General features: G+C 48.5%; 1 protein-coding gene across 4 annotated transcripts in view; it reads right to left on the bottom strand.

Moving 5' to 3' along the window:
- Positions 1–14,378, bottom strand: part of XPO7 (exportin 7) — a 1,985,528-nt gene that overhangs the window by 969,252 nt on the left and 1,001,898 nt on the right. For all 4 annotated transcript variants that reach the window (XM_069617724.1, XM_069617725.1, XM_069617726.1 and 1 more), the window contains one exon: positions 13,818–13,923. In XM_069617724.1, the coding sequence (XP_069473825.1) occupies positions 13,818–13,923 (106 nt within the window). The remainder of the gene's footprint in view (positions 1–13,817; positions 13,924–14,378) is intronic.

Raw genomic sequence — 14,378 nt, 5'->3', positions numbered from 1 at the left:
TACACACAAGTGCTCGGAAGGGGGACTGTAGGGATACAGAGAGAGTCCCGCAGTGCAGGGGTTGCCAGGGAGGCAATGCAAGGGGAGAGTGGCTGGGCTAAGGACCGAGATCGGTGAGAGTGGCCCAGTTGCAGATTCAGTGCAGTTTCAGTCAGGAATTTAGCAGGGGAGAGGGGGAGAGAAAGCAGAAGAAAAGATGAAGGTTTTGAGGTGCTTCCGGAACCGGAGATGGTTCTCCTCAAGTTTCAGGGAGGCAGGAAGGCTGTTCCAGAGGGAGGCCTCTGCCGCGGAGAGAGATCTACCTCCAACTCGTTGCTTGGAGAAGCGGCTGACCCGGAGGGAGTTGGAGGCGGATGAGCGAAGAGCTCGAGAAGGAAGATATTTAGGAAGAGAGAGTTGAAGGTTTTGCGGCCTCAGACCCCAGAAGGCCTGGTGGCTTAATCCTAGAAACCACTGGGAGCCAGTGTAGGGATTTCTGTCCTGGAGAGATACGGTCCATGGGCTTGAGGCCAAGGACAAGTCTCGCAGTCCTGTTCTGGATGACTTGCAGAGGGCGGAGAGTAAAGGCAGGCAGATTTAGATAGAGGATGTTACAGTAGCCAGCCTAGAGAGAACCAGGGCTCTGGAGACAGTGAGCTTCTGGGGGAAGGAGAGGAAAGGAAGAATACCTCAGAGGAGGTGCAGCTGGTAGTGTGACTTCTTAGAGACGTCAGATATGTGAGGAGAGAAGGAGAGTGTGGAGTCGGAGATGACCCTGAGGTTTTTTGCCTTGCAGGTAGGAGCAGGGAGAGGGCCAAGAGAGGCCGGGCAGAGAGCTGCAGGGAAGGAGGGAGTGGGTGTGCCGATGAGTAGAATCTCAGTCTTACTGGCATTAAGGCAGAGGTCATTGGCGGCACACCATTCCTGAATAGCAGACAGACAGTCAGAGATGAGGGAAGGAGAGAAGGCGGCCGAGGGTAGCCTGAAAATGAGCTGGGTATCATCCGCATAGCACTGAAAGTTGGGGCAGAGAGCGGCGATGCGGTGGGCAAGGAGTCCCAGATACTGGTTGAACAGCCAGGGAGAGAGGTTAGATCCCTGGGGGACACCACAGGTAGAGAAAAAGATGTCAGAGAGGAAGGACCCCAGTTGGACCTGGGAGGGTCGATTGGAGAGGAAAGAGTTCAGCCACGCCAAAGCCTGACCAGTGATACCCAGGTTATCACAGAGACGGTTGAGCAGGATGGCATGGTTGACAATATCAAAGGCAGAAGAGAAATCGAGCAAAATGAGAACACACGGAGTGTTAGAGTCAAGGTTGGAGAGCAGGTCTTCACAAATGTTCAGGAGAGCAGTTTCCGTGCTTCTGGCAGCTCTGAAGCCAGACTGATGGTCATGAAGACTACCAACAGATTCAGCATGCAGATTAAGCTGGGAGATGGCCAGTTTCTCCAGGAGCTTGCCCATGAAGGGAGTGATGGAGATTGGGCGATAGTTAGCCGGGCAGGAGGGGTCAGAAGGGGGTTTCTTAAGAAGAGGGTGCACAAGCGAGTGCTTAAGGGGGGATGGGAAGACTCCAGAGGCGAAGGAGTGATTGCAGAAGTCAGACAGGGCAGGAGCCAGGGAGTCGATGTGGTCCTTGATAGTTTTGGAGGAACAGGGGTGAACCTGTTTTGACGAGACTTTCATAGATCGGACCTGTCTGGAAACCTCGTAAGCAGAGAAAAGGGGAACAGCAGAGAAGGAGGGAGGAGGGGTGGCTGAAGAAGGGCCAGAGGAAGAGCAGGGAATAGAGGGAGGGAGATGATAGGAGGAGAGTGAGGTCAGGATGTCCTGTATTTTTTAAATGAAGTGAGAGGCCAGTGCCATGCAGAGGACCTGGGAGTGGACAGGAGAGGTAGAGACTGCAGCAGGGTTGGCCAGTTCCTTGCAAATTTTAAAGAGTTCAGCCGAGTTGTTAGATGCCGCAGAGATGCGGGCCTGGATAAGGGCTCTCTTCTTGGTGAGAACGGAGAGCCGGTATTGCCTTTGGAGCAGGCGGCAGGCCAGTTTGTCAGAGGATGAACATGAAGCACGCCATTTCCTCTCTGCCACCCTGCACTTGCGTTTTAGGGTGACGAGATCCGAGTCATACCAGGAGTTACATTTGGCTTTGGGCTTCAGGCGGATTCTCATGACAGGGGCAAGGATATCAAGAGTATTAGATATAACAGAGTGGAGAGTGGAGAGGGCTGTGTCAGGGTGGGAGTCAGCTGAAGGGGGACGGGGGAGTGAGAAGGTGGTGGCGAAAGCCTCAACTGACACGCGCATCATGGGTCGGATGACAGAGAAGGAGGGTGGCAGTGATGAAGGTGTCTTTGCCTGAGGGGTAGGGAAGGTGAGGTGGGAGGATAGGAGAAAGTGATCACTCCAGGAGAGAGGAGTGGAGAGAGGGACAGAGAGGGGAAGGTCAGAAGAGATCAGAGCATCAAGAGTGTGCCCTGCAGAATGAGTCGGCCCAGACGGGAGAATATAGAGTGAGAGAGAGTCGCAGAGGTCGCGAAAGTGCCCAGAGGGGGGGGGGGGGGAGGCATCCAGGTGGATGTTGAAGTCTCCAAGAAAGAGGAGTTGAGTGGTTGAGGACAGGAGTGAGGAGGAGAGGTCTGCCCACTCGGAGAGCAAGGAGGAAATTTGACCGGGTGGTCGATAGATAGTAGCCACAGTAAGGGAATGGCTAGGAGAGAGAGTCGGCAGACAAGGCATTCAAAAGAGGAGTAGATCTGTGTAGGAGTGACAGTGGCAGGAATTCACTCAGGGAAGATAAGGGCAACACCCCCTCACCCCCTCAGCACGGTTGGGCCTGGGCACGGAGAGGATCTTGTAGTGGCTGCAGGGGGCAGTACAACGCTTTTGGAGCACGAGTAAAACAATTCATTCTTTTTTTTATTTTTTTAAATAAAACTCAAAAACTCACAGGAGGCCCACGGGTCCTGGCAGGGTTTAGCCTGACGTCTGGCCATACAGGGCTACCGGTGACTGCTCGCACCATCTCCGCTCATCAAAGCAGCGAGCGGGGAGAGCAGCCGTCGAGTAGTCCCGGAGGGACTAGGAGAGGCCCAATCATACAGGGAGACAGGAAGAGAGAGGAGGACCAGGAAGTGGCTGCAGGGGCAGGGGACAGTACAACGCGCTCGGAGCGCGAGTAAAACAATTCAATTCTTTCTTCTTTTTTTTTTTTAATAAAACACAAAAACTCACAGGAGGCCCACAGGTCCTGGCAGGGCTTAGCCTGAAGTCTGGCCGCACATGGCTACCGGCGACTGCTCGCATCCACTCCGCTCATCGACTCTATGGTTGTCCAGGTGAAGCCCTGGCTCCTCTGTTCTGATCTCAAGAAGGCCTTTCTTGGTGCTTCCACCCCTGCACCAATGGAAACAACCAATCTTAACCCATGCGCGAGGAACCGTGCCTTCTGAGCTTCCGGAAGTGTTGATGAACCAACCAGTGGACTGATCAGCTCTCTCCACAGCTACTTCGCTGCAGACGCTGTTCCGAGCACACACACGGAAATTTGCAGATCTCCAGCTTGTGCCACAAGTCGCCTGTTGCTGCTGTGTCAGCAGTATCACGCCAATGGAAGCTGTGCTGGGGCTGCTCCTGTGGTCACTGCTGTACGATAGTCTGTGGTGACCTTTGGTGGATCCGATCATCGGTGTCCCTGCGGTGTACGAAGGACATCTCTCCCACAGAAGTACTCTGTTGTCTTTGTTTGGATCTTCAACTGGAAGCTGTCCGGAACAGATTTCTATGCACTGCGGCAGAACAAAACTAAAGTACAAGCCTAGAACAAAGAACAGAACCTACGCAAGTGGAATCTGCAACATCCTGAGCCAAGGGCTCAAGTGTACATACCTGTTGCTTTCTTGCCCCGTCATCCATAGAGTATTTGGGCGTAGAATTCTGACCCAAACTCACGCTTGTTAAGATGGATTCCTACAACCTGGGCTGGTGGCCAGATTTTAGGAAGCCACCCTAGTTATAGTGAACAACATAACTCTGAGAGGTTATCAAAAACCCAATCCATTTCAGTGTGGAGAGCAGTCAAGGCTATTCTCAGGATAGTGAGAGTGGGGGACAGGGGTCCACAATGAGTCCACATAGTGAAGCACACACTATTTCAATTTAGACATGAATGTATCCAAATGCAGTATCTATTCTAGGCCTTTAACACAATAAAACAATGAAACTAGCAGGTGATGCTATCGCACAAAACTCAATAACATACATGGGATACATTACTCACCGTAATCGTATTTCTGATGCTTGTATCTGCTTAGATTCACATGCTGTGCATAGGCCGACATCTAGTGGAAGCTGCAGAGTATAACAGTTTGTTTTTCGAAACTCAAAAATGGGCGTCGACACAGGGCGTGCCAGAAATACTATCCCTAGTGTGACGTCCACTGTACCCATGATCCCTCACGCGTGTAGGACCCTCAGATTGTTTTTCTGACATGAGGTAGCATGAGGAGTAGCGCAAGTATAGATTATCCAAGCAGATAGGTAGAAAGATAAAACTACAAGCATCCATGCGCCTTCTCTCAGAGGGGAGGAAGGGCGGGCGCATGTGAATCTAAGCAGATACAAGCATCAGAAATACGATTACGGTGAGTAATGTATTCCTACTGAGGATTGTGGAATCTGCTTAGATCACATGCTGTGCATAGATTATAGAGCAGTGTTAGAAGAAGGAGGTGGGATGTGAGAAGGGTCATGAGCAAAAAAATGTCTTAGAACCTCTTGTCCCACTTGGGTATCTGTCTTGGAATAAGTGTCAATGGAGTAGTGCTGAGTAAAGGTGTGAATAGAGCACCAAGTAGCTGCTTTGCAAATGGCGTCAAGGGGTACATTTGCAATGAAAGCCAGAGTGGCCCCAGTGCCTCTAGTAGAGTGGGCTCTTGGCGTAAAAGGCAGTGTTTTTTCTGAAAGGGAGTAGCACAGCTGGATACAATTGACTATCCATTTTGAGATTGCGCCCTTAGAGACGCGATCTCCCTCTCTGCCTGTAGCTACGGAGACAAACAGTTGGTCCGTTTTCCTCAGCAGCCTAGTCTTGTCCACATAGTATAGGACCGCCCTTCGCACATCTAGAGTGTGCAGTTTCACCTCAGCAGAGCTTTGGGGTTCTTGGAAGAAAGCCGGAAGCTCAATGGATTGGTTAACGTGGAATTTAGAAATAAACTTAGGTGAGAACCTAGGGTGTGTTCGTAAAACCAGTTTAACTTTATGAACAGTAAAGAAAGGATCCTGCACTGACGGAGCCTGAATTTCACGGACCCTTCTTATGGATGTAATGGCTACTAAGAAGGCAGTTTTATAGGTCAGGTGTTTGAGACTGCTCTTATGCATGGACTCGAAGGGGGGGCCCATGAGTTTAGCAAGCACCACATTAAGGTCCCATCCTAGTGGTGGCTAGAAATTGGAGGATGGAGTCTCTTTACCCCTTCCATGAAGGCTTTAACCACTGGTACTTTCCACCACAACGCTGTTATGGGAGGTAGTGTATGCTGACAGTGCTGCCAGGTGTACCTTCAGCGAATTAAATACCAACCCTGCGTCCAGCAGGTGGAGCATGTAGGTGACAATAATGGAAGGAGTGCAATCAACAGGGTTGATGTGTTTATTCTGGCACCAGATAACAAATCTTTTCCACTTTTCAAAGTAGCAGTGCCTCGCGTTTGGCTTCGTAGATTCTTTTAGGATGTCCATATATCTCTGAGGTGGGTTGAGATGTCCAAACTCTATGACTTCAGGAGCCATGCTGCCAAGTTCATTGAGCTGGGTTGAGGATGCACTGTCTGACCTTGGTGCTGGGATAGTAGGTTGTTCCAACACGGGAGTCTGATGGGCTTGCACACCGCCAGTCTGCGTAGGTGTCGGATCCACAGCTGTTTCGCCCACATGGAAGCAACTAGGATGAGCGTCATCGATTCCCTGTGCATCTTGTTGGCCACTTTCCTCATGAGAGGAGTTGGTGGAAAAGCGTAGGCAAACATCCTTGACCAGTTCATCCACAGGGCGTTCCCCAGGGAGTCTGGTTGGGGAAACCTGGATGCGAATCCTGGGCACTGTCTGTTTTCGCTTGTGGCGAATAGGTCTATAGTGGGGAAACCCCACTGTGAGAAGAGATCTTTTACGATTTCCCTGTGTAGACACCATTCGTGTTCTTCTGGGAGGGGATCCCTGCTCAAAGCGTCCGCTAGAGAATTGAGATCCCCTGGAACATGTTGAGATGACAGGTAGATGTTCCATCTGAGTGCCCATATCCAAATTTTCGGAGCAAGCTTGGACAGATTTGGCGAATGAGTCCCTCCCTGTTTGTTTAGGTAAAACATTGCTGTGGTGCTGTCTGTTAAGATCTGCACTGACAGGTTCAACAGGTGGGGCTCGAACGTTTGAAGCGCTCTGAATACTGCCAGAAGCTCTAGCAGATTGATATGATTCTTGGCCAGTGAGCGAGACCGGAGACCCTGAGCTGTGTGGTGATGGAGGTGTGCTCCCCACCCTGACAGGGATGCGTCTGTGGTGACTACAGCCTGTACCTCTGGATCGTAAAAGGGTTTCCCCTTTGACAGGTTCTCCCTCGTTCACCAGTGAAGACTTTGTACAAGTGTTGGCGAAACGACCACTAGATCGTCCCACTGACCACTTGCCTGGGTCCACTGTTTCGCTAACCATTCTTGCATGGGCCGCAGGTGCGCGTGGGGGACCAGGTAAATACATGGCGCTATCATGCCTAGCAAACGCATCACTTTGCACACCCTTAGCTGACGACTGGGCTGATATAGAGGACTTTGCAGCAGTAGATTCCGAATTCTTTCCTCTGATGGAAAGGTCAAACCCTCTTGAGTGTTTAGGACAGCTCCTAGGTACTGTTTGGAGGTGCTTGGCACCAGGCTTGATTTTTTCTCGTTTATGGAGAAACCCAATTCGAAGAGGAGGTTGATTGTTCTTTGAATGTTTGATCTGCAAATTACAGGGGTCTCCCCTGTGATGAGCCAGTCGTCCAGGTAAGGGTACACTGGGATTGCCTCCCTGCGTAGGTGTGCTGCCGCCACCGCCAGTACCTTGGTGAATACCCTTGGAGCCGAGGCTATACCGAAGGGCAGCACCTTGAACTGGTAGTGTGGACTGTCCACCTTGAAGCGCAAGAATCTTCTTTGCGCTGGGAACATGGAAATATGAAAACAGGCATCTTTCATGTCCAATGTTGCCATGTAATCCCCCTTTTTTAGGAGGATGATTACTTCTTGGAGAGTAGTCATGTGAAATTTTGGGGGCTTGACATATTTGTTTGCAGGGCGTAAGTCTAATACTGGGCGTATTGTCAAATCTTTTTTTGGCACAAGGAAGTAAGTTGAATAGATACCCTTGTTTACCTGGTGTCCCGGGACGAGTTCTATTGCGTCCTTTGCTAGAAGATTGACGATTTCTTCGAGGAGGATCTTCTGGTGGTCTAAGGAATGTACTTTTTGACGTGGAGGGTGGTTTCGGGACGCTCTAACAGTTCTATACAGTATCCTGCGGACACTGTGGACAGCACCCATCTGTCTGATGTGATCCCTTCCCAAGCTTGGGTGAAGTTGGAAATGCGTCCCCCTACAGGGGATGCGTGAGAAGGGACCCTGAGCGGAACGTCACTGTTTTGCGGGAGGCGTGCCGCCGCCTCTACTGGGGCTGCCTCTACCCTTACCACGGCTCCTTTTGTTTCCCCTGCCATAATTCTGGGTAGACTGCTGGTTGTTGCCCCATGATGTACCCTCTCCCTGCGTATAATTGGAGCTCCTTTGGGAATTTCTCTTTGATTAGGGGGCTTGTTCGTCAACTGTCCCAGGGATTTCAGAGTATCATACTCGTCTTTGGCAGTTTTTAAAGCGTCCTCTACCGCTTTGCCAAACAGAAGGTCCGGTTCCACCGGCTTGTCAAGTAGGGACGCGTGTGTCTCGGGTTTAAACCCTGACGGTCTTAACCAAGCATGTCTCTTAATGACAGTACTCTCTGCTATTAGCCTGCCGGCGTTATCTGCGGCATCAAAGCTTGCCTTAAGGACGCAACCGGACACGGCTCACCCCTCTGATGCAACCTGAGCCAAATGGCCCTTTAAAGGTTCTGGTGCGGAGTATATGAGGGTAGCTACTTGCTCCCACTGGTGGCAGTTGTAACTAGCCAGCAGAGTGGTGGAGTTGGCAATCCTTGCCTGGTAAGCGGAAGTGGGGGCTACCAACCCGTAGATCTTCTTGCTCTCCTTGTCGGGGGGGAGCCTCAGAAGATGATAGAGGTGTTCCCGTCCTCTTCCGGGTATTAGTAACTACCAGGGAGTCAGGCTTCAGTTGCCCCCTTATGTAAAGCGGGTGTGATTGGGCTGCCCTTAACAATTTCTCGATTCTGGGGTTTACTGCCCTGGTGAGGTTAGGATTGAGAAGGGAAAGATCAATTCTCCGTTCGATGGACTTGAGAATTGGAATGGCCTGAGCAATGGGCTTCTTCTCTCCTACTAGTTCCTCAACAAAGTCCCTCTCCTCCTGTGCCCCCTGAGTGTCGATGCGGAAGTGTTCTGCCGCTCTAGTCAAGACCTCATTTAGGAGGGGCTGGTTGTCGACTGGAGAGTCGGTAACTTGAGGTTCTTTGCCTACCGGGGAGTCTATTCTGTAGATTTCTGAGTCATCTTCCTCCTCCTCCTGGTCCTCGTCATCCCCATAATAGTCCACCCCAGTCTGGTCGTCCAACGTTACCAAGTCTGGATCCTCATCTTGTAGTGGATCTTCACTATACTGGGCGTAAGGCTGGATGTAAAAAGAGTCTGAAGACCGACCTTGCGTTGGTGTCTCAAACCGAGGTTTCTTACCAGGGGGCTGCGGGTCTCTAGACCCTGAGGTAGTAGCACCGTCAGGGGTATAGGAGAGGAAGTGTTCTGGGTTCTTGGCATAGACGTCTGCTAGGGATGACATTCTAGACATAACCCTGTCTATAGCCTCACTGGTCCATTTCTTGGAGCTGGGAATTACCCTTTCTTGAGAGGGTTCCCCTACTATAACTTGGCTGGACCTATGGGCTTGTGCAGGGGTCTTGGCTAGCTGTTTATCAGAAGACCTAGAACTGCCTTTATGTAATTGTGGTGCAGAAGAAGGGTGAGGTGGTTTCTTCTGCTGTTTCCCCCCTTCCCCATGAGTGGAAGAGTGTTTCCCAGGTGTTTTCACCCTCTCAGAGCCTTTCGACGCCTGGCGTCGAGAATCGGGGGTAGTGTCCCTTTCCTTAGAGTGAGGGCGTCGGGATTCGGAAGCAACCGCAGAACTGTCTGCTGATGCCGAGTCCTGGTGAGCGGCCTGGGGCTGGTGGTCGGCTTCATCTTCTGACGACCGTACCTCCATTACTTTGGTGAGTGAGGCGCTTTTGGCAACTGTGGATGTTTGCCTGGTGTCGTGAGGCGATCTTGACCGAGAACGCCCAGAGGACACCGATTCGGTGGACCACTCTTTGTGTGCCTCTTTCCGAGAACTCGACACGCGCGTCGAGTCTCGGTTGGACTTCGAGTGTTTAGGAGTAGAAGTGGTGTGGGTAGCGCTCGTGTTGCCGGGTGTGTTCCCCATAACCGCCCTGCCGGACAGCCTTCCGAGGTCGGGGACTTGCGCTTGGCCGTCTTTCCACGCCACGTTGCCCTTGCCGTCCGAAAGTACGGCGTTGCTGCCATCACTGAAGGTGCCCTCCGTTTCCATAGCCTGGCGTGGTGGGCCCAATGTTTAGTCGAGCGGCCCTTTAGTGTCTTAGCCTTGAACTGGCTACACGCTCTAAAGTTCGCCTCGGGTGGTCCCTCGGCAAGCAGAGGTTGCAGGTGGCGTGTTTGTCAACCCAAGGATACTTGCGGTTGCACTTGGGGCAGAATTTGAAAGGGGTACCCTCCATACGCAACCTGTGGCAGCAGGCTAGTGTGTGTAGGAAATATATGTATGAGTATAGAGTATGTTACCACCCCCCACTTTCCCTACTACAAGGGCGGAGGCTAGAGGCCTTCCAAGGCCGTGGCCGAGGCCTTCCGAGGCCCAAAGTCTGTCGTGCAGCTCTCGACGGTTGTTTTCTTCTCCAGGCCGGCGTCGAGCTTCGAACTTCGATGACTCGACATAGGAGTGGGAGAAATAGGGAAATATTAAGATCATTTGCAAAATATGGCTGAAAGCCAGGGAACTCCGCGGAATGCTTCCGACAAGTATGGCAGAAAAAAACAATCTGTGGGTCCTACACACGTGAGGGATCATGGGTACAGTGGACGTCACACTAGGGATAGTATTACTGGCACACCATGTGTCGACACCCATTTTTGAGTTTCGAAAAACAAACTAATACTCCACAGCTTCCACTAGATGTCGGCCTATGCACAGCATGTGATCTAAGCAGATTCCACAAGCCTCACAAATGTTAATACATCAGTATATGTTTAAGTTTAGATTATGTGTAAAGTTTATTAAGTAAACTGTATTACATTCAATACATTATTAATAACATATATACATTCACCATAGGTTCTTAAAAAGCATTCAAATGACAAACACTACAAGAGGTAAGTAAGTTAATGCAGTAAAGTGCGAACAAAGTCAAAAGTGATATTCCCCAACTTTAACAGTCCAATCCATAAGAAGAATGGGGCCTTGTGCCCAAAGGTCACAGGTGTCATGATGCCTCTCCACAGAAAGTATCTGAAGCAGGTAAGTTACTTGTGTTGGTGAGTGTTCAAAAGAAGAGATGTAAGAAAGTTACTAGGTAAGCAAAGTGTGTCCTTATCTTTCAGACGGTACTACCCAAGTTCGATGACCAAAAGGCAGTGGAATGAAATGTAGGATGCAAAGGGATTGGTTCCCAACATTATCCTATGGAAGACAGTAAGGGGCAAATGCTTTGCGTTTACTTACGACAGACTCCGATTTTCCCAGATGACTTGATGGGTCGCTGAAGGATGGATTTCCCACAGTTTGTTCCGGCGAGAGGTGCCCAGGAGCTACGGGTGGAAGCATTCTTCCGGTCAGATTTAGCTGCAACCCCTGGCGATGAATAAATCTGAAGAGTCCCAGGGAAAAGCAAGTTCCAGCAACAACCACTACACAGACAACGACATGTATCCTTCTAGTCATGCTTGAAGAAGCTTCTCCAGGACAGGATCCATTGAGGCTCGGAGGATTACATTTGCAGGGAAGGCCACTTGTACCACAAGCTGGCGACCACCGAAATTCTGGGTGCAAATGCATAACAACGATGCTTCTGTGAGGTAGCCCATGAACGAGATGGTGAGTCTGACAGGTGGTCCAGATACACTGTTGAAGGCTCAGGACAGCTGGATCCGTGAGAAGGCGTCAAGACTAGTTGGTCATACTAGTCCAGGGGCTGAAGCACCGCTCAGGGTCTTTTGGAGATCAGGTAGTCCAACAGGGCTTCACCAGGCCAGATGCAGGAAGGGACGCCAGGCATCTTTAGGTGTCATGTTCAGATCTTCAGTCAGCTGTTCACCTACGATGGATCCTTGGCTCCAAAGCTGATCTGAAGCAATGTCTGTCGGAATCATCTTATTCAAAATCTAGCCTGGAAGCCAAGACCACCAATGGTAAGAATATGCACCATTCAAACAGCCAGTAGTTGTCCAATCAGGGACAACTATTTGTTTCACTCATGTCCCACACCTGGACTCTCTGGCACCACAGATCTGGAATGGGACCAGACAGTCCCACCCACTTCTAGGGCAACACACACGCAAAGGCAGCATTAGCCCGCAAAAGCAGCAGCTTTACCTGGTCATTGCATGACCTTATTTGGGATTTCCTGACCTGGCAAGGCAGGAAGAAGGCCAAACTAAAATATGTCCAAAGTAAAAGCAAAATTCTCGTGGAGTGGCCATTTTAGGCCATACTACATAGTTTAGCAACCATATGCGTTAAAAGCAAATGTGCACCCCAAAAATAACACACAAATAGTAAAAATATATCTGCTGCGACCGGATTGTCTTTATGCACATTTAAAAGTACCCAAAAATAAAAAAGTATAAAAAGCTATGGTGATAAACAATGTTCCCCTTTGCACAGCATTGTAAAATGCTGTGTGCAATGGTAAACATGTAAAAAATGTACACAATAATAGTAAAACAAAGTTTCACGGTACTGATAGTCTGAAGGATTGATCATTTTCCCCATAATAAATGAGCAAATGGCAGGAGAAGTGAAGCTGGAAGCTTCCGAATTCAGAAGAGGCTCAAAACAAAGTAAAACGATTAGGGGTTCAAAAAAACTATGTAGGGAAAGTTGCCAAAACAGAAATCTTTCCTAACAACACTGTCAGGACTTTTGATGGTGGAACCTAGGCTCTCGTAGTGTTGGATTGAGTAGAGTACTTATCTGAACTTATGGACCTTTTTATCCAACTTGGAAACTTTTAATAATCCCCACAACAGTCCACTGCATTCATTCTATATAAACTTACCTGCAGAATGTATACTTTGGAACTGGTGACTTTTGGTCACAATGCCCTAAACCATATTAGAGACTGACTTTATAAGATTGAGGGAAGCTGTTTTGTGTTGATTCTCACAGGTCCTGCCTATTTTCCTTGCATCCGAGTACTAACCTGTATTGCACTAGTAATTGATTAATTCTCCTAATGTTCAATGTGTATATGTTTCATAAGGATGTGTGTGACAATACTTACCTATGATTTTTATATGCTTAGTGTGTACCTAAAGGCCAAATAAATAATTTGATTAGTACATACTTACTGGAATTACTGGTGTTGCTCTGTGTGGACTCATTGTAGCCCTAGATCACTCTCACACTTTTCCTGCGACTAGGCCTTGACGGCTCTGCTACCTTACCCTGATTGGGTTAAGGCTAACCTCTCAGTGTGCTCCCTGTTCACCATAATAGGATGGCCTCCCAAAATCCTGAATATGTAAATCCACCTTAACAAGTTTACATTGTTAAAGTTTTACTATGGTTATGACACAAAAGGTAGCACACTGCTAAGCAGTATAGTCTGTTTTTCAAGGTTGTTTATATATACTGCAAAGAGTCTCACAGTTTGTTAAGTGAAAGGATTGCAGCTGCCAATTGTAATTTTTCTCTCAGAGAAGTGTTTATGTGAGTGCACAACATAATTCACAAGTAAGTGCTTTGTGTTCTCTATAATGTTGGTTATTTTTCAAGCTGAGCCATTTGTCATGTATAATCAACTTTGGAATGAGTGTTATTTGTTCTCCTTGGTTTTCATTAAAAAGGAAATATTCAGGTTTCGGAATATGATGTGCGACGTGTGCGGAGCTCTGGAAAGAAAATAATGAAAAAACATTGTAATAAACTGGGTGAATTAAGAATTACAATTGTGTGGAATCCGTGTGTGTGAGGGCCACATAGTTCGAGTGTGCCCAATATAATAAATGATTAATCCTACTCTTCCAGGAGTTTGTCTGGTACACATTAAACCCTTCTTTGAATGCTGAGTGTAGTCTGCTTTACTACTTTGTTTGCTCACACTAACACTGCCATATCTTCTTGCCTGTGTCACCATACCTCTGCTTCTGAAATGCAGTTTCGGGGAGTCTCAAGCCTTGTCCCAACCTACCATGTAGTCACATGCTCAACTCTTGTTCTAGAATATAGCTTCAATTGCGTAATGCCTGCCTCTGCTAATGTATTAATTCACTAGAGGAACCAAACTCAGAAATCGTCCTTTCCTGGAATCTGTAAACATTCATAGCCCTTTCTTAGTGCAACATTTAGTTCAATATCTTAACCATTTTGGCTAGCGTAAAAAACATGATAAATTCTTACCGACAAACTAGCTCCCCGTCCATGGCATCCTGCTCATCAGTACTGGCAAATGACACCCTGCCCCCTATCACTGCTCCAATAATATAGACCAGCCATGTCAAGCGACCTGCAAAGAAGAAGGTACCATTATACATCTCTGCTCATTCACTGTAGATCTATGTACCACAAAGATCTTAAAGCTCTGTTGAATATTGAGGTTTAGATATCAGAGACTAAATACTGCCTGCCCACCGGTCCCCACCCCTCATGTTCACACATCACAAGTAAGCATTACTCAGAGGTTCAAAGATTGAAAAAGAACACAAACAGTAGTTGTATAAAAAGTTACTTGTTTGTGTTTAATACTTGCAAAAATACAGGCAATCTGCACAAAGTATATTCTCTGTCCGAATTTTAACTACTTCCATAACCAAATGCATTTGCTAAAGAATATCAGAAATTGTGTAGTATATTTTGAAAGAGGCCCCAAGAATTTCAAGGATTCAAAAAGAACATGAACCATGAACAGGTTATGGAAGCACAATGTTGGACAGGTGTGTTGTGGCAATAGAAGATGGGCAG

This window comes from Ambystoma mexicanum, chromosome 10, assembly GCF_040938575.1.
Source record: "Ambystoma mexicanum isolate Mex_15411 chromosome 10, UKY_AmexF1_1, whole genome shotgun sequence".
Classification (NCBI taxonomy): domain Eukaryota; kingdom Metazoa; phylum Chordata; class Amphibia; order Caudata; family Ambystomatidae; genus Ambystoma; species Ambystoma mexicanum.
Note: the sequence above shows the minus strand (reverse complement) of the source record. Positions and strands in the feature narration are given on the sequence as shown.